This window comes from Eulemur rufifrons, chromosome 6 (genome assembly GCF_041146395.1).
Source record: "Eulemur rufifrons isolate Redbay chromosome 6, OSU_ERuf_1, whole genome shotgun sequence".
Lineage (NCBI taxonomy): Eukaryota > Metazoa > Chordata > Mammalia > Primates > Lemuridae > Eulemur > Eulemur rufifrons.
In genome coordinates, this window is record NC_090988.1 from 55945464 (window position 1) to 55965563 (window position 20100).

At 34.2% G+C, this 20100-nt stretch overlaps 1 protein-coding gene across 1 annotated transcript; it reads right to left on the minus strand.

The window, feature by feature from the left end:
* Nucleotides 1-7190: 7190 nt before the first annotated feature.
* On the minus strand, nt 7191-8132 carry LOC138384080 (olfactory receptor 51A4). Its single transcript, XM_069469348.1, has one exon. The coding sequence runs from the start codon at nt 8130-8132 to the stop codon at nt 7191-7193; it is 942 nt and encodes a 313-aa protein (XP_069325449.1).
* Between the last annotated feature and the right edge of the window lie 11968 nt (nt 8133-20100).

Below are 20100 nucleotides of genomic sequence, written 5' to 3' on the forward strand. Positions count from 1 at the left end.
TTTCTGGGTCATACTGGCTGCTTTGTTGCTAGATTTTTCTCTTCTTCACAACTCCTTAATGGGTGAATGAATACACAGAGTACTGTCCAAGCACCTGGGTTATTGGGAACCTATAGCTTATTAAAAATAAATATTTGTAATTTAATAGAAGGACCAAGCCTGCATTGAATGGCATAATATACATCATCTATGTGTTTATAAATTTGTCCTAAAACTCCTAAAACTCTGTGCTGGCTATGGCTAAAATAATCTTATGTCAATAGACTGTAGTCATTTGCTTTCTGTCATTTGTCTAACAATTGTCTTAAAGATTGCATTGTTTCTTAGAGGCAGTCACTATTGAGATTTAATTCAAATGCATAGGATAAACACCCATTAACTTAATTATTGTATTATATATTATTATATTTTAACTTTTAGATAGTAATATGACATTCTGCTAAAAGATTTATATAGATTTTTCTCACTTATGTTATTATTTTACCCATCTTATAGATAAGAAAACAAAGTCTTAGAGAGGTATAATAACTGTCCAGTGTCATGTACCTCCCTACTGGCAGAAATAAAGAGAGGGAATTACATGATATTTGAGATGTACACCCTTCTCACACATGTCATCCAGATTGGGCATTTCTGGCTGAGCATTCCTAAGACTTCTCCAGACACGTACTCCCATCAACATGTACACACTGCCTCTCCTTGAAAGTTCTGTAGTATTCTCAATCTTCAAGGGCATCTTTTGGCTCACTTTGTTGATTTAACATCCAGTCCATTTCTTCAGAATCCAGAGAGGACATGTAATGAAAACTACGTCACATATTTTGAAAAAGTAGAATTATATCTTACCTTTTTAAAGTCAATGTGACACTCCACCATGAAGTCAATGGTAAGAAAAAGACTAGAAGCAGGGAAGAATCCTTCAGACTCCCCTGTCTGCTTGCAAGCATTGTCTTATGAAGCCCAGAGAGCCTCGGGGGATGCCTACAGGTAGAGATGTTTGAAAAATGACTTCATACTTCATGGAAAATCTTCTAAATGTTGACTCAAGGGACACAGATCTAAGACTGAGCCCACAATGCAGGCTTAGACTGAGAAAACTGAGTGTGATCAGAGTTTGGGGATCATATTCACACTCAAAAGTTATTCGTCAACTATTGACCATGGCTCATTTTTTCCCCCTAGCTGTGATTAGTCAGTACATCCAGAGGCAGATCAGCTAGTTGTTTAGAGGCTCAAGTTTTTATTTTATTTATTTATTTATTTATTTATTTTATTCTTATTTCAGCATATTGTGGGGGTATAAAAGTTTAGGTTACATATATTGCCCTTGCTCCCCCAACCCCATGAGTCAGAACTTCAAACGTGTCCATCCCCTAGACAGTGCGCATCGCACTCATTATGTATATATACACCCATCCCCTCCCCGACCCACATCTGCCCGAAACCCAATCAATGTTATTCCTAAATGTGCTCTTAGGTGATGATCAGTGAAACCAATTTGATGGTGAGTACATGTGGTGCTTATTTTTCCATTCTTGGGATACTTCACTTAGTAGAATGGGTTCCAACTCTTTCCAGGAAAATACAAGAGGTGCTATATTACCATTGTTTCTTGTAGTTCTAAAAGGGATCAGACCATAAATTTTCTTCCAACTTGAAATTACACTCCCCCACCCTTATGCTTATTGACCATTAAGATCCCCTCATTTTCAAGTATCAGATCAAGTCTTTTGTTCATTTTCTATTGTATTATATGTCTTTTCCACATTTATTTTCAGGAATTTATATATACATAATAAGTCATTTGTTGGTTGAGTATAGAACATATATTCTCCCACTGTATTACTTGCCTCTTTAGTCTTTTAATCAGTCCTATTATTCAATCAATAGAATCAGCCATCCTAGGTTACATAGATTTTTACTACCTTTGTGTTATAGGCAGGAGATTCTCTTTGTAACAAATATGACCAAACCATGGGCCAGCAACCATAGGTAGCCAACCTGTCTTTGAAGTGTAAATCATATGCAACTCATCGTGCATAATTAGAGTGGTGTAATGAACATTGAAGATTTAAAATGGGGGAGGATGAGAGAGGATGAGGGCTGGAAAATTACCTATTGGGTATGATGGACATCATTTGGGTGATGGGTACACTAGAAGCCCAGACATCACCACTATACAATGTGTACATGTAACGGAATTCAACTGGTACCCCTTAAATTTATTAAAATTAACAAAATTAAAATAAATAAATCAATATGTAAGTAGGAAATAGAGATGTGGAAATTAGAAAGAGACAAATTCACTTTGGCTTTTCACTTTTTATCTGTGATGTTTTAAACTTTCTCACCTTCATTAATACACAAACACAAGTTCTTCTACAGTATGTGATAATGGAGTGCTTTAGTTATCTGAGGACTTTTTGAAAATGAATATTTTGATTCAGTAGATTTTGAATGAGCCATAAGTTACTATATGTTTAATAAGTCCCCAGGTGATGCTTATGCTGGTGGTCCTGGACCACACTTTGAGACATGCGACATGAGTACTCTGCTACGTGGTTGCAGATGGAAGCAACTCTTTGTTTGATTTGCTTAGAAGGTGATGAATTTTGTCTGAAAATTAAATAAATAAATGAATAAATAAATAAATAAAGTGTGCTTACTACAAGTTTGTTTTTTCTCATCTAAAAGTAAAACCCCTGTAAGACTGCTGCCAAGAACAGGAACATGACTTATAAAAATTGTCTTTCTCAAATGAAGTTGAGTAAGAAGAGATTCTGTTGTCTTAAATGACAACATAGATTGTCTTACATTTTAAAAATTATTATTTCCCGTTTCAATTTTACCACACTTATTTATTATCCTGGGTTCTCTTCAGGAGTTCTTGGATGTCTATCTGCTCTATCTTCTATTTCTGTTATTTTCTCTCTCATCTTAGTGTGCAGACTGAGGCCTAACTCAAAATTATATGAAAGTGGGGATGTAGGTTAGCCTTGTCTCTCCTTAATTTTGAGGGGCTGTTTTAATATTTTATCATTGACTTTCAGGTTTACTGCTTTTTATTCAGGGAGAAGTGTAATTTCTACTTTCTAACATAAGTAGTTATCTTCTATACCTTGGTTTCTAAGAATCTTTTAAAATCATAAAATTCTATTACATTTTATTGAACTTTTATTTTGCTTTTGTTGCAATAATATATATTTAGCTTCTTTTGTTGTAATATATTTAAATGTACATTTTTAAAAAATTCCAATAATCTAAAAAATGGTAATGATCTCACAAAGCAATAGGAGAAATCTTTCAGGCCTATCTACTTCAAAAACATTCACACATTAGAGCAAGCTCACAAACACACACACAAATATATTATACCTGTTTAATGTGACATGTATGGTATTCAAATTGTCAAGAAATAATAATATATTCAGTTAAATAGATTGGGTTGGTTGTATACCACTCATTGAATAAATTACAGAGTATTTCATCACACCATTAATCATTTTTCATAAGAATGTAATAAAATGACTGGAACAAAGTAGGCATTTAACAAATGGTGTTTGAATAAATTAATGCCAAATAATTAATTATGCATGCCTTCAAAGACTACTGTAGAAGGCACTTAAAGTGAGAATCTCAGCAAAATTTTTGGGATTAGTAATTTGTCAAATAGCTTGAGATAGTAAAAAATAAATGGTAGGAAGACATCTTCAACCTAAAACTGAGAACCTCATGAAAAAATTGAATGAGAAATAGTCAAACAGAAAAGAAAGTGTGTATGTGAGAGAGGGGAAAAAAGATAGTAAAAGAAAACAGAGAGATAATGCAAAGAAACAATTTTCCAAATGTGGGAAAGAAGTTAAGCCATTTATTTCTGAGTCTCTTGCCACTACCAAACTGAAAATCTATGGGACACCTATATTTCTGAAAATGTCTTTAGTCACAATAACACAGGACAACTTCCATATAACACTGTATTTTATGTGTTCTAAGATGCACAATCTTCACATTTTAACATCTGTGAAGTAGGAATGCAGTCTGCAATCAATGGTGTCTGTGAATTGATGCAATATGATATTAGCTTCTATAGTTTGAAATTAGATAAGCTCTAGAAACCAGCAGGCTTCCAACTTACCTGCAGACTTATGACATCATCTTTCTGGGAAACATGATAAAAAAAAAAAGGGCCCTATCAAAATTAAGATGTTTAGGCCATACAGACAAAAGTAGTCATCTACTTTTCAACAGTAGTGAAAATTACACTACTGTTCTCATGTAACTCCTATATCACAAAGGCATATTCTCTTTACCTAATTTTTATACACTCTACATCTTAAAATTGATGCTCCCTTTTGTCCCTTTTATGGTGTATCATTTTTTGCAATGTTCTCACATTAACCTCTCACAAATGACCAATATGATAACAAAAATAAACACAAAACAAATCAGTACATACAAAACCAAAACACACCACAACAAAACAATAACAACAAAACTTAGCATAACCTAAAAAAAAAAAAAGTCTTTGAACTATTATCTTTCGGTATGGTTTACATGCATTCGCATAGGTCTTTGGACTTTTCATCTTTGATGGATTCTTTCATTTTTCTGGAAATTTTCCATTGAGTGCCTTTCTGAGGAACTTCCCTAGTAGCAGATTACTCCGAGGTGTTGTGTAGTCGAGTTCAAGGTAATTCGGGTAACCACTGCTTAAGCATTTGTTGTTTGACAATTATGTTTAGGCTAGGGTTTCTCATCCTTGGCACTATTGACATTTTGGACTGGGCAATTCTTTTTGGTAGGGACCATCCTGTGCATTGAAGAATAGTTAGCAGCATCTCTGGCCTCTAATCACTGGATATCAATAGCACACCCACACCTCCCAGGTTGCAACAACCAAAAAAGTGTCTCCAGACATTGCCAAATATCTCTTGGAGGCAACATTTTTCCCAGTTGGGAACCACTGTTTTAGGAACCCCAGACCTGGGCTTTTGTTGATCCAGGAACTATGCTCTGCATTTCAGAAACGTGAAAATTATTATGTTAACCAAAAAGTCATCCCTTCCGCCAATGGCATTTTTGTATCTTTATATTATTTTTCATTTCATTTTATTGAGAATGTCAGAAGAAACCTAATATATAGATTCTCTTTGAGAGTTTTGTACAGGACATCTATGTATAATGCCCTGCAAGAATTAGATACTTATGAAAGCCACTTAATTGCCACTCATCTTGTTAATGGAATCTGTTGGTCTTCACATAGCCTATGCTCATACTGGGAGAATACGAGCTTCTATTTCTTTCAATTAATGAAGTATGTTGACAACTGTTTTGTCCTGCTACGACCCTGAACTCCATGTCTGCATTTGTAAGGTTTTGGAAAAGGCAGATGGATATGGTTATATACCTCAAACACACAAACACTTCTTTTCCTGATCTAATGATAGGATTTCCTACCCTAGAATAGCTTTGTGGAAACAGATGCAATCTTGAATTTGTAAACTAAAATATAACCAAGATAGTACTATCCTGGAGTATCAAAAATAAGAATTGAATCCCAACTTTGGAATTCCTATCTGTGTGAATTTCATTAAATCAATCTCTCAGAGTCTTTAATTAAATCTGTTCAATTAAAAAAAATAGGGCAAAATGCTTTGTAAAAAGCTAGGCCATTGTGAGAAACAAACAAACAAAAAATATTCCTGGAAGCATGTCTTGCATATATTAGAGATTCAAAAATAATGCTTGTATCTATTAAAACTCTTCATTAATTGTGAGGTATTATCCAGCTGGGGGGTGGGTCCAATTACTCTTCTTCAAGTATTTCACACTTCTGAGGCTAAATGTGCAGGAGATAAAATTGGTATGTTTAATGGAAAAGGCTTGAATCAATGAGTGGGTATAAGAAATTGTTCCAGGATGTGCAAGATTGTAAGGTGATATTAGGAAGGAAAATTAGAATTTTTGTCATCAGTAAAATCCAAGACAATACATTTCTCTTTAACATTATATCCTTTGTTCCTATTTTTAATATCTTTGAGTATTTATATGCCCACACTTGAAATACACAACTTAAGTAACCTGTATTCTAACTAGGTGAAATATTACTGAACTCTTTGACAAATATTTTTCCACTATAAATGTCCTTATTTTTACATTCATTCATTAGCAATTATTTATTGACATCTAATCTGCATCAGAAATGTCCTAGATATCAGATGGCTAGAGATAAGGAAAATAGATAGGTCTCTCCAAACACTTTATTCAGGAAGTAAAAAAACAAATAAATGTAATATATCTATAATTACAAATATTAAGTATAATGAAGAATTAAGAGATAAAAAGAAGGTCATAATATGAACTAGAATTTAGGTAATCTATGATGAAATTAAGCTTAAAGTTTAAGAAAAATAAATAGAAATGAGTTATATGAAATTGGAATCAAGAATATTTTAACAAAAAGCGTCTAATGTGAAACCCATAGAAGACAGAGAGCTCTGTAAATTCAATATCCTTTCAGAAGGCCAGTGTGGCTGGAATTTAATGATTATCTGATGATATGAAGAAATAGAAAGAGTGCAGTCCATATATAGTCTTAGAGTATGTTCTTCATTGATTTAATTCTTTTCCTAAAAAAGTAAGTGTTTGTATTTTGCCTTTTAGAATGTTGACTCTCACCTTGCAGAGAGAATCAGTTAAACGGCAGCAAGAGTGGACATTTAGAAACTTAGGAGCTTTTTGCAGTATTTCACTAAAGAAACGCTGGTGACATATTAATACTAAAATGACTAAAATGTAGAAGGATACAGAATTAAGATACAATTTAGGTCTAGCATCTAAAGGACTTATTGTAGATAGATTGAATGTGGAGGATGAGAAATCAACTAACTACTGTCAGAACTATAGGCATTATTATTTTTTTGTCTTGGTTGTAATTTTTTGCTTTAACCAGAGATGATAACAAAAGACATATTTTTTATGTTAATTGAGATGGGGACTTCAAGCAATGTATTTCCTGTTTCCAGTTCTATGCCCATTCTCATTATCCAGAATGAATAAAATAAGTCTCATGACAACAATAAAAATATATAGTGATAATTCTTTGCATCAAATATTAGGTTTTCTCAAACTCACCTTAAATCTCTCTTATTAAAGACAACTCTCATTGTGTCTTCTATGATATGTGACTGTTATATCTGCTTCTGACACAATTTTGCTCCAATTCTCACTCTAATCTGTCTAGTTTTCACACAATAAACAATTGGGTTCATCAGTGGAGGTACAAGTAAGAGAACATTTGCCATGAGAACATTAGTGAGAGGAGAGACATGCCGGGCAAAGCGATGGACAATAGCCAAGTTGATGATGGGCAGATAGAAGATGATCACTGCACATATGTGTGAAACACAAGTATTGAGGGCCTTGAGCTGCTCCTTTTGGGATGCAATTCCCAGCACAGTCTTAAGGATCAGGATGTAAGACACAGCAATGAGCATAAAGTCTACCATAAGGCAGAGCGCCCCAAAAAACCCATAGATGACATCAATTTGGTTGTCAGAACAGGCCAACTTCATGACATCTTGGTGTAGACAGTAGGAATGGGATAACTGACTTTTCTTACAATATCTTAAGCTTCTCAACGTGAAAGGGAAGGGAAGAACCAGGAGTATGCTCTTGAAGGAGAGTACCATTCCTATTTGGGCAACTCTGACAGTTGTAAGGATGGAGCTGTATCTCAGAGGGTTGTGGATGGCGAGGAAGCGGTCAAATGACATGATCAGGAGGATTGAGGACTCCAGTGCTGTGAATCCATGGATGAAGAATTCCTGGGCAAAACAGGCATTGGCAGAAATTTCAGGAGCATTGAGCAAGAAAATCCTCAGCATTGTTGGCAGAGAAGATAAAGACAAACCCAAGTCAGACATAGCCAACATGGAAAGGAAATAGTACATGGGCTCGTGCAAGGAGGGCTCTGTCTTGATAATAGAAAGAATGGTACAATTTCCCAGAATTGCAATAAGATACATGCTGCAGATGGGGATAGAGATCCAGATGTGTGCATATTCTAGCCCTGGCATCCCCACCAGGAAGAAAGTGGTGATTTCAAAATGTGATGTGTTGACAGTTGACATAATGCATTCAGAGGGCTCTGCAATAAAACATACAGACACTAGTGTTGGTAAAATATGAATATCTGGAAATTTGGTAGAATAAAAAGCAATGTTTAAATTTATAGCTTCTTTCAGCTTTCTTGTGACAGATCAAAGCATTTATGTGGCCATCACATGGAGACAAGTAGATGCCACTTTAGACTAGAATCTGCCTATATTATAAATTGGGAACATTATTTCTGGCTATATTTTTCTATGGAGAAACAAGATTTAAATTTTGCATTTAGATATAGGTATTTCATTTTTTTCCTGTAAAATATTAGTAAACCTCAGTTAATTAACTTGGAGTCCTCATCATTTCTTACTTTCAGATCTTAGATAAAGCACTGGGTAAGACAGATGATTTTTAGAGTGACACTACATGTGGGCAAAAGAATCTTACAGATAAAATGCCTTCCTAATTCTCAACTCCCACAAATGTATGGTCTTCTCAAAACCAAACTTCCCTAAGTTCTATCCTTGCCATCTGAAATTTGTTGATGAGTTAAACATCCTTTAAAAAAATCACATTATTTTTAAATCATTTATATAGTTGAAAGGGAAGTGCTATAGAGATTACTTACAGATGGTGAGTCATTTTCTCCTGGACTGGAATTTGTGACCAGTTGTGTAGTGTTGACTGGAGGACAATAACCTGGAGTGGTTAGTATAACAACTTAGGAGAATTTTAGTTCTATTAAACCTGGGATCTCAAAAGGTAAATAAATAGTCTGTTTACACAGTCCCTGAAAGGAACACTTTGCCTAGTGGTATGAATTTAGGATGCTCTTCCTGCTCTGTATAAAGTTCTATGTGGCTGAGACAAAAAGAGAAGTCAAATGAAAGCCAAATACATGAGTATATCTGGGTACTTACTAGAGAATGGATATTTTGGTGAGCACTTTCGAGAGTAGCTGAAGAATCCCAGTATTAAAACCCAAGAAGATACCATTGAAATTGTCTGCCACCAATGGCTCCTCCTGATATACAAGGGCTTGTCTCCTCCTTTTTCCCTAAGCACTGGCTCTGGGACCACTGAGTGCTCTAGGGATGCAGCCAGGCTGGATCTTTTCTGAGAATAAGAATAAACATCTGCAGATGCAGTAAACCCATGGAGAGAGTTGATACCATGGAAATGAAATAAACATCTGGACTTGGAATAAGGGGCTCTTTGGTTAGAGAGAGGTCCTTAATAAACAGGTATTGGAGAGATATGATAAATCCTATACAAAATCTATGATAACTTCTGTTGGATAGTAGACTTATGTATTATTATTTTTTTACTCAGGGCAGAGCCTAAGCAGAATGCTATGTGTTGATTCTGTGCATTCAAGGAAACATTGCAGGACAAATACCCTAGGTCATAAATTTTAGTCTAGACTTTACTCCTGAATCCTGGATCCATCCTTCCAGGTGCTCTGGACATTACTGACGAAATATTCCTGCAAACCAAATTGTGCAACCTAGACTCCATTTTTTCCCTTCCCAAACCTGCACTTTTCAAGGAACTTATCACTGTAATAAGAAGCTTTTGTGTTTAAAAATTCACTAGCCAAAAATCTGAGCTCTTTTGTGCATACTAAAAGCCAATATTTATTAGGAATTTAAATTGTTTCATTTACTGACTTTTATAACTAGATGATGATTTCAAATCCTGGAATCTTTTGAATAATGTTAACTAATATTATCATCTTCATTTTACTGATGAAGAAATTGTTTCTCAAGGAAATCAAGCAGTCTGTCCAAGATCACATGAGAGTTGTAGGGTAGAGATAAGCTAGGAACTCAGGTCTGTCATAGTAGCGAAACATGCAGCATGCAGTCATGATGATCAATCAATATTTGAAGAGTTCCAACCCGAATGTATGGCTGGAATTCTGTACTATTGTCAGCACTGTAAACTGAATACTGGTTGATTCCGGGGGATAATATGGAACATTTAGTCTCACAGTTGTGAACCTTTGCAACAATGAAAATCATGCTAGCATGGAATCCTGGGAAAAAGGCACTCATGGGGAAGAAAAATACACAGTCACCTTCATTAATATATTGTTTTGGGTGGATGTTAATATTGAGTTGACTAAGGAGAGGAAGCATTAAGGAAGTTTTACCATAATCCTCCCATGAACTCTTTTAAACTATGTGATGATTACTTCTTAATTGCAAATAGCCTACTGTTTGTATCCCTCTTGGAAATAAATTGGCTGTGTTGCCAATAATTCTTTTCTTCCATTCTTGCTTTCTCTGCGAGCTTTCTCAGGTCCTTCTCATTAAACAGAGAGCAGCATGTATTTTGTGTGTGTGGTAATTGCTTTGGTAAGGTCATGTGTCCATGGGCTCAATGTCCAACTTTGAAGACTGAGTCTGTTTGTTCCATGACAATATAAAGTAACTTACAGGACAGGTAACACATCTGTCTTTTTTTTTTTTTTTTCTAATCCTGATGTGTACAGTCACTAGCACAGTGGATGGCATATGGTAGCTTAGTAAATTTTTGTTAAATGAATAAATGATTGTACTTTTAAAACTGGCATCATACAATATGGACTGTTTCTATCCTTGTTATCTTTATTATCTTTCTCATTTTGCTATATTTACTGTGGAACAAAAGAACAGATTTTAATAGCTGTAAGAACAAGCCATAAAGATTTTTACATTGCAACCTACTATTGTATCAATTTTTGTCTGCTTAATTTATATGATAGTATATTTTCAAAGTTTTATTTAATACATAGAACATGAATATAAAGAATATTATAAATGTTATAATAAATGAATTGTGCATATATATAATTATTAACATTTCATGCTATAGATTTGAGGTTTTTTTCCTGTAAAAATAAAATATTTTAGATTAATAGAAGTTTCTTTTGTCCCCGTATACTGAATGATAGTGAAGATATAAATATCAAACAAATGGGATATAGCTGAAACAGTGCCTATACAGAAAATTATATGTTAAATTCATTTATTTTATTAGGAAAGAAGAATAGCTGAAAATACAAAGACAGAACTTCTATTTCAAGAAGATTGTAAAAGAAGGAAAAATTGAACTCAAAGGAAAATGAAGGAAATAATAAGAGTAAGATCAGAAATCAATAAAAAAAGATATAAAATAGTCCCCAAAGTATATATTTGGTTCTTTGAAAATTTTAAAAATACATTTAAAAAAGCTTAGCAAGGCTGATCAAGAATAAAGAGAAAAAACAAAATTTATATTAATAATGAAAGCAGGAAATATAACTACAGATCTATAGACATACAGAAAATAAGTAGATTTAATAATGAATAATCTTTTTTCAGTGCATAATTAGGGAAACTGATCAAATTCTTTAAAAAATACTAGACCCCAGAATTTAGATAAGAAGGAAGAGAAAAGATGGATAGTGCTATATCTGTTAGCACGATTTAGTTTAGAAAATAGTTTAGAACAAACATAGTTTAGAACAAAGCTCTGAAAAAAAATACTTCAAGTGGGCTTTGTTTATGATTTATTCATTGCATTTAAGAAAGAAATAATATCAATGTTGTATATAGCCTTTCAGAGAATAGAACACTTCCCAACTTGTTTCATGAGTAATATCTAAACCAGTCAATTAATTATGAAAAAAGTATTCATTAGTGAATATATATTATGCACAGAGATTTAAACCTTTTTTTATAATACTACTTGAAATGTGGATTTATTTCTACTATTTAATGAGAATACTACATTTGAAATTCATTTATTACATTAGTCATAGGTCAGTTACTGCCCAAAGAACTTGCTGCAAGAAATATACAAATGTAATTAATGAGCCTAATTGTATAAAGTCAATACATTTAAATTATATTTATCTGTACAGTAATTTGCTAAAAGGTAAGACACGACTAAGAAACTTTCTTTTCTGCACAGAGGTTTACAGATATTTAGGGAAAAGTCTAAATGGGGTTTTAGAACTTAAAGATAGATTTTTTTTTTATTTCAGCATATTATGGGGGTACAAAATTTAGGTTACATATATTGCCCTTCCCCCCTCCTCCCCCCCCCATAAGGATAGAGTACAATGACATATGAAGAAGATAATATATAATAGTATGACCAAGTGCAACTTATCCCAGGAATGTAGAATTAGTTTTCAAGAAGCATGAATACATTTTTCCAGACTGCCAGACAAAAACAATAAATTCACATGGTCATCTCAATATATAAAATTTAATTGTTTCATTATAAAATCTGAGGAAATCAGAAATAGAAGAACACTTCTTTGATTTGATAAAGACATAAGAATACTGCAGCTAACATTAATTTAATGAAAAAATATTTAATATTGTCTCCATGATGTCAGAAAGAGTCAAGAATGTTTCTATAAGTGCTTCTGTTCAAAATTACACAAAATGTCCAAGATAGTGTAATACAGAAAGATAAAAGAAATGAAAAGTATAAAAATTTGAAAGGATAAAGTAAAAATGTTCCTTTTTGCAAATGATTTATATAAACAAACAATTGTTTATATAAAATCTTTAAATATTACAAATAGGTGAATTTAGAAAAGCTGGCTGGATATAAAACAATATGCAAAATTGAAATCCAGCATACTAGAAAATAAATCTGATATTAACATTTCAAATGCCATTTATGATAGGCTCAAAAATATTAAGTATATAAAAATAAATGGATTAAAATACTTTCCAGACACAATAAGCTGAAAACCTATAACATTGTTGAAACTTTCAAGAAGACCTAAGTAAATATAAAGATATGCCATGTTCATTGATTAAAAAACTCTGCATTGTTAAGGTGTCAATCCTTCTCAAAGGATTGAATTGCCACTGAGGGGAGTCAGCTAAGCTCCAGCAAAGAATTGGGTCCCTCAGGCAGGGGTCATCGCAAAGGATAAGGAAACAGTAGAAAATAGAAAATAATAGAATATGGAAATAAAAGAATACACAGAGACGACAGTACAGTTTTATAAAGGATAGATTTATGAGAAGGGGGGACTCAGGAGACCCCACAATGTTCCTGTAAATTGTGAAGCCATGAGTGAAGTTTCACATCAGTATTTGTGGGTACAGTGATTGGTTGCCAGGGGTAACAGATTTACATAATAACAGGTAGTTCCTTTTAGGTTAAAAGTCTCCCAAAAGGCTTCTAGGGATCCCTTAATTAACTCCATCTAAGTGAGCAAACAATTACAAAATCTTTCAAGACAAACTTCTAAGTTTTAAGATTAAACTATAACTTTAGCAGAAAAGTTAATCAGAGACATAGTGGCTCCATATTTCTTTATCTAGTTATTGTGGCTTGAGACAGGTAGTCAGGAGTCAAGCAGGAACTGTCCCTTAGGCTAATTGCTTCTAGCCTGTCTGTCTGCCAGGTGGGCATTCCTGGATCAGCTCTCATCCTCTGGCTCCATGCAAATGTGCTTTGTTGTTCAAAGCAGGCAAAAACCACAGGCTTGAGAGTGCAGTGTCTCCTTGGAAAGCAGCTGCTACTGACCTGTGAGATGCTCCCCTAGCATAGGCAGCTTTTGGTGTGCAAACTCACATGTTCACATATTCCTTCAGGCAAAGCCCGGCAAAACTCCTGAGATCATTTCTGTCTCTAATATAGCAATAATAATCTATGGACCAACAGCCACAATTCTAGTATGTTTTATCGTGAAAACTGATAAGTTGATTATAAAATTTATATTGAAATGTAAAAGACCTAGAATAGGTAAGAGGAGAAAAAAAATTGGATGAATTGCACCCTTAGATTTCATGACTAATTTTGTATTTATTAATCTGTGTGGTTTTGACATGCAAATAAGCAAATAAAATAATGGAATAAAACAGATTCCATGCTTTCACACATACATATAAGTTCACTTGTTCTTATGACAGTGACACAATTCAATAGGGAATAGATGGCTCTTTCAATATATGGAACAATTTATATACAGATAAAAATAAATAAATCTTGAGCTTTGTCGATAAATTACATTAAGTTGGATAGTAGGCCTAAATATTAAATGTAAGAGGAAAAATACAGAAAAAAATTGTAATAGGCCAGGTGCGGTGGTTCATGCCTATAATTTTAGCACTTTGGGACGCCAAGGTGGGAGGACTGCTTGAGGCCAGGAGTTCGAGACTAGCCTGAGCAAGAGCAAGACCTGTTCTCTACAAAAAATAGAAAAATTAGCCAGGCATGGTGGCATGTTCCAGCTACTGAGGCCTTTAGTCCCAGCTACTGAGGAACCTGAGGCAGGAGGATCACTTAGACCCAGGAGTTTGAGGTTGCAGTGAGCTATGATGATGCCGCTGCATTCTAGCTCAAGCAAAACAGAGTGAAACCATGTGTCAGAGAAAAAATGTAATAATATCTTCATGATTTTGGGATAACCATGGAAACAAAGTTGTTAACCCTGAAGGAAAAGGATTTTAATAATCAGAATTAATTAATAGGAAGAACTTCTATGGAAAGGCCAACCACCCACTGAGAATGCGTATTCTCTTACATATCTCAAACAAAGGATATATAAAGAACTCCTACAAATCAGTAAGTAAAATACAATAAAAAACAGTCAATACATTTGACTAGCATTCTTCAACTTGCATTTAGGAAAATGCAAATTAATATCACAATGAGATATTATAACATATCCATTAGAAGGGCTAGCATTGGAAGGATTACCAATCCCAAATTTTGGTGAAGATGTGGAGAACTAGAACTCTCATAATTGTTTTTTTTAATTTTTAATTTTTTTGGCCTCTTTATGTTAAGAGACAATGGCTCAGATGTTTCTATCTGAAATTTGTGTTCTGTAGATCACAAGGAATTGATGTCTTTCCTGTAATTCTTATTTTAAAAGTATTTCAGACAGAAAACCCCAGGCCTAGGTAATATATTTAACAAATCACTTGAAACATTTGACTAAGGAGTAACAAAAACCATACATATATATTTCTATATATTATAAAAAGAGAGGTCACTTCTTAACAATTTTTTGAGGCAAGTATAACCTATATTTCATAACCAGATTAGGATATCACAGAAAATAAATACGAAAGACCAACATACCCCCCAAATTGATTCCAAAATCTAAAAAAAAGTGATATCAAATCTAATCTGGTGGTTACACACACACTCACTCACACACACTCACATTTTGACCCTATTGGATAAATTCAGACATCAAAGTCATTTTATATGCAAAGATTAAAAGACGTAATTCACCATATTAACACAAAAAGGAAGAAATCATTCAACAGTCTAGATATATGAAAAAAATTGCCTAAATTTAGTACTGATAATGATATGACAATGTATTAAACTAGAAATAGAAGATAATTTCCTTGATCTTATTTTTTAAAAAAGAAAAACTACAATGAACATCAGGTATGCTCACTGTGCTCACTTCCAAAATTTAGCAGAGCTCTAGTCCATACGATTGGGTGAAAAAGACAAATAAAAGGCACAGGATTTGAATAAAGGAAATAAAGATTTATCATTATTCACATACAATATTGTGAATCATTAGTACATGCAAAATATCCAAAGACAAATCATGAGAATCAATAAGCTAATTCATCAAGGTAATTAGGTATCTTTTTTATATCTAAATGCACATCCTGGCAACAGAAAATAGAAACTAAAATTTAAAGCAGTGTGCTCACATTGTTGGGCTCATACTACCATAAATTACCTTATATCAAAACTTAATATAAAATTATAATTAATAACATCAGTGGATGAGCTCAAAGAGAGAAAATTATGTCCAATAGAACAGAATAGAAAGACCAGAAAGAGACCCACATGTATTAATTTGCATTATATGACAAAAGCAACATTGTGATATAGGGGATAAATAATGCTTTATTCAATAAATGTTTCTAAATGAATTACTGAATGAAATATTAAAAATATGCCTTGATCTTACCTCATCATTCATAAAAATGAATTTTACCTAGCTTATATATCCAAATAGCAAAAGCAAAGCCTTAAAACTTTCAAATATTATGCAGACAAATAGTATTGATAATGTCAGTAAATTTCCCACTTATTTATTTATTGCCCAGCTTGAAACATAGCCTTCATTGTCTACTCTGCAATAGTGCAATTGGACTCAATGGACATTTTTTCCTTTGCAGAGGCATGATGTTAAACTTGGCCAGCAGAGGATGCTGCAGGGACATCTATAGGAAAAATTCTGTGTACTTCTGTTTTTTTTTTTTTTTCCCCAGAATATTATAGGGGTACAAATGTTTTGGTTATAAAATTTCCTTTGCACCACCAGAGTTACAGCTACAATGTGCCTATCCCCCATACAGCACACACCACACCTGTTAGGTATGAATTTACTGATTCCCCTCTGCCCCTCCCACCTGCCTGGCACGTGATGAATGTTACTTCCTTGTGTATATGTGTTGATTGATTAGTACCAATTTAACGATGAGTATATATGGTGTTTGTTTTTCTATTCTTGTGATACTTCACTTAGAAGAATGGGTACAGCTACATCCAGGATAATACAAGAGGTGTTAGATTATCATTTTTATGGCTGAGTAGTACACCATGGTATACATATAGCACATTTTATTAATCTGCTCATGTATTGATTGGCACTGGGGTTCTTTCCACATCTTTGCAATTGTAAATTGTGCTGCTATGAACATTCAAGTTCAGATATCTTTATTATAAAATGTGGTTTATTTTTTTCCCCTTTGGGTAGATACCTAGTAGTGGAATTCCTGGATCAAATGGTAGGTCTACTTTTAGTTCTTTGAGGTATCTCCATATTATGTTCCACAGAGGTTGTACTAGTTTGCAGTCCCACCAGCAGTGTTATTTCCCATGTGCAGAAACCAGAAGCATGTGCGAAACAGTTAATAGTGATCCTCACCCCAACAAATGTCAACAGCACCCATGTGGCTAGACTGTTCCTGAAACTTGCAGCTACTCTAGTGGTTTGCCTCCCAGACAATCTATCTGCGACCCACAGGCGTCTTCCTAGATTCTCAGTCCAAGCTGTGATTTCCTTTCCATCTATAAGGTGTTAATTGCTTGACAATTCCAACTGTGGCTCCTTGCCTGCCAACCTTAGCCTACCTCTCACATTGAAGGGGTGATTCTTTCTTCTCAGCCCTGCCAGACTTGGCCCACCAAAGGGGCCATTGGGGTGTTTCTTTCTCCCCCAGGGCAACTCAATGAACCTCCCAGAATTCAGTGGGCTGAAACTACACATTCTCCAGTGAAATCATAACCTAGCTCAGGCTTGGGAAGGACCTCCCCAACCGCCCTTCCAAATTTGTTGTTTCCTTGAGTATTCTCCCTTAGCTCTAGGGAATTATTTAGCTTTCTTTACTCCTTTTAAAATTAATTTCTTAACAAAATTAATAATTGTATTAACCAACCCTATTCAAAATACTGTATGCTTTTTGTCTTCTGATTGGACCCTATATGACATAGTAGGCACATATTTCTTTATAAGGACATAAAAGGCACTCTACATCAAAACAAATTTATAAATTAGGCTTTATTAAAAGTAAGAACATTTCTGGCCATCAAACCTGTCATTAAGAGAGTACATGGAGTATAGAAGATATTGCAATACTTGTGTCTTACAGGATCAGCTCCAGAGTCACAGGGCTATGTTTGTTCCTCCAGGCTCACACACTGGGTTTGACCTACTACTTAAAACTTAGAGAGTTGAAAACCATGGTTATTTCCTCTTGAATTCACATCCTGTTCCATCTGCTTGAGAGAGGATGTCTTTAAGAATTTTATTTCATCCTTTCTCTGTCACAGGTTTTTTGGGAACTTTTCATCCCAAGTTTCTCTAGGAAACAGATATTGAGGTAAAATTTAGTGTTCAGTATGTTTAATTTGGAGAATTCTTGGGAGAAGCATTTTTGGAAGAAAAGGAATGGAAGTAGGTAGCAGCGGGAAGAAGAAGTTGAGCAGTAACTCAGGCCTAATGAAAATCTTGTCCAACACCACAGGGAGTTCTGGAGCTGAAAGTGTCCAACTGATTGTTCCTGCATTAGGCCCAAGAGACCAGGCCTTTATGCCTTTATGTCTCTGTCATTGACTGGGCCATAACTGCAGGCAAAGTACATTTCTTCAGCAGAGGCAATTTCTCAAAAGGTTAAAAGTTGAAGTCTCTCTACTGGAGTCATTTCCAGCAGCTGGGGTTGCAAGTCCATCATTGAAATGGGACCAGGTAGTGCATTGCCATGTCCATCATAGCCCAAGTCAGAGCCCCTTCTATTGCGGGTGGGGAGGGAGAATGAAAGATGCTTTGGGAAAGCTTTAAGATTTTGCTGGAAATTGGAGAATATTACTGATATGTATTCTTTCTAAACCTTTGTCTTTTCTTCATGCTACCTCCTCTTCCTGGAATACTTTTCCCAGTGGGATGCTAATAAACCAGCTCTCTAAGAAGTTTTTTCAAAGCTCTGGGATGTAGTGTTTTCCAACTTCTGTGTTTTAATATTAATACTCCTATTGTGACCAATTTCAAACCATCAATGTGGTCTTACAGAACATGTAGTTAGAAAAAGATAAGCACAATTGTATTTCATGAGTCAGCTTTAGCACATCACTGCCTTCCTCTTGTCCAACTGGTAAAAATGAATTTGACCCAAAGGGCACAAAATGTCAACTATTCCAATTGACCACTTTTTAATAACATTATTGTACAAGGTACCTATTTCTATAATGCCATCTGATATGCTTAATTTATTTTATACATATGTCTTCACTATGAAACATTTACTCTTTAACACTAATGCCACACACTTTACTGTTCAAATATCCATAGTACTAAAAGCAATAACTGCCACAATACATATTTAATTTGTATCAACATATTTTTCTTGGATTAGTGAATAAACTCTAAAATTTACACTTGTAACTATTTAATATGTCCCTATGACTGTTGGGGAAGACAAGCTGCATAGTGCTATGATAGGGTAGCAGTCATGGGCTCATGCTCAAAAAGTTTGCAATACAGCTAAGAAAAAAAGTTAATATCTATGAAATAATAAAACATCACCCATGAAAGCACAGGTGTAGAACATTCTGGTGAAAAAGGAAAAAGTACTGAGTTATCAACACAAAAGAAATTGGTAAAAACACAATACCAAAGATCCATACAGATATGTAGAATAAGAGAGAAAAATTATTGAAAGATGAGGTGGAGATCGTGTACAACTCCCAGACCACTCACAGTTTAAGACATGAAATCCTGTCCTGTGGTATTAAGCAGAGAGCCTGAACAATTGCCCAGATGTTTAGATAAGCACTGTGAGGCTTTCTTGAGAAACTCCCATTTAACTGCCTCAGTTTTTGCTGGCAAATTGAGGAAGCTGATAGATCTACAGTAGCAATGAGATAAAAAATATATAACTGACCAGTGATGCGATTAGGACTTAGTCCACAGTCAACAGCCACAGCAGGAATTCAAAGTCCCGCCAAAAACTCAAATTCTAAACTTGCCCTACAAACTCAGAAATCTTTTCATAAAAAGTTGTAACATTGTGCTATAAGATACAAAATATGGGGAAATGTATTAAAAAGTAGACAAAAAAGGTAAAAATTGATTTCTGAGTTTTAGGTTAACATGAGAAACTATGTAAACATAGTTATATTTGATTCTAAAAGTTACTGCTATTATTATCATTGCTAAGAATTTAATAATATTAACAAATTTATACAGTTTTCAAAAACTTAATTTGTAACACATACATTGTGTCATATAAATCTTATAATGATCTTGGGAGTACATAAGAACATAATTATCACGATTTGTCCAAGAAAAACCCTAATGTCATATAGTTTAGAGATTAACTGACATCACATATATAGGAAGGGAAAGAATTAGGAATTTAACCAGATGGTTAAGAGCCAAATATTTTACTTTTCATATACTAAATAACTTTCCAAATGTTGTCAATGGGAAAACTGGAGGATGGAAGTTATTAATAC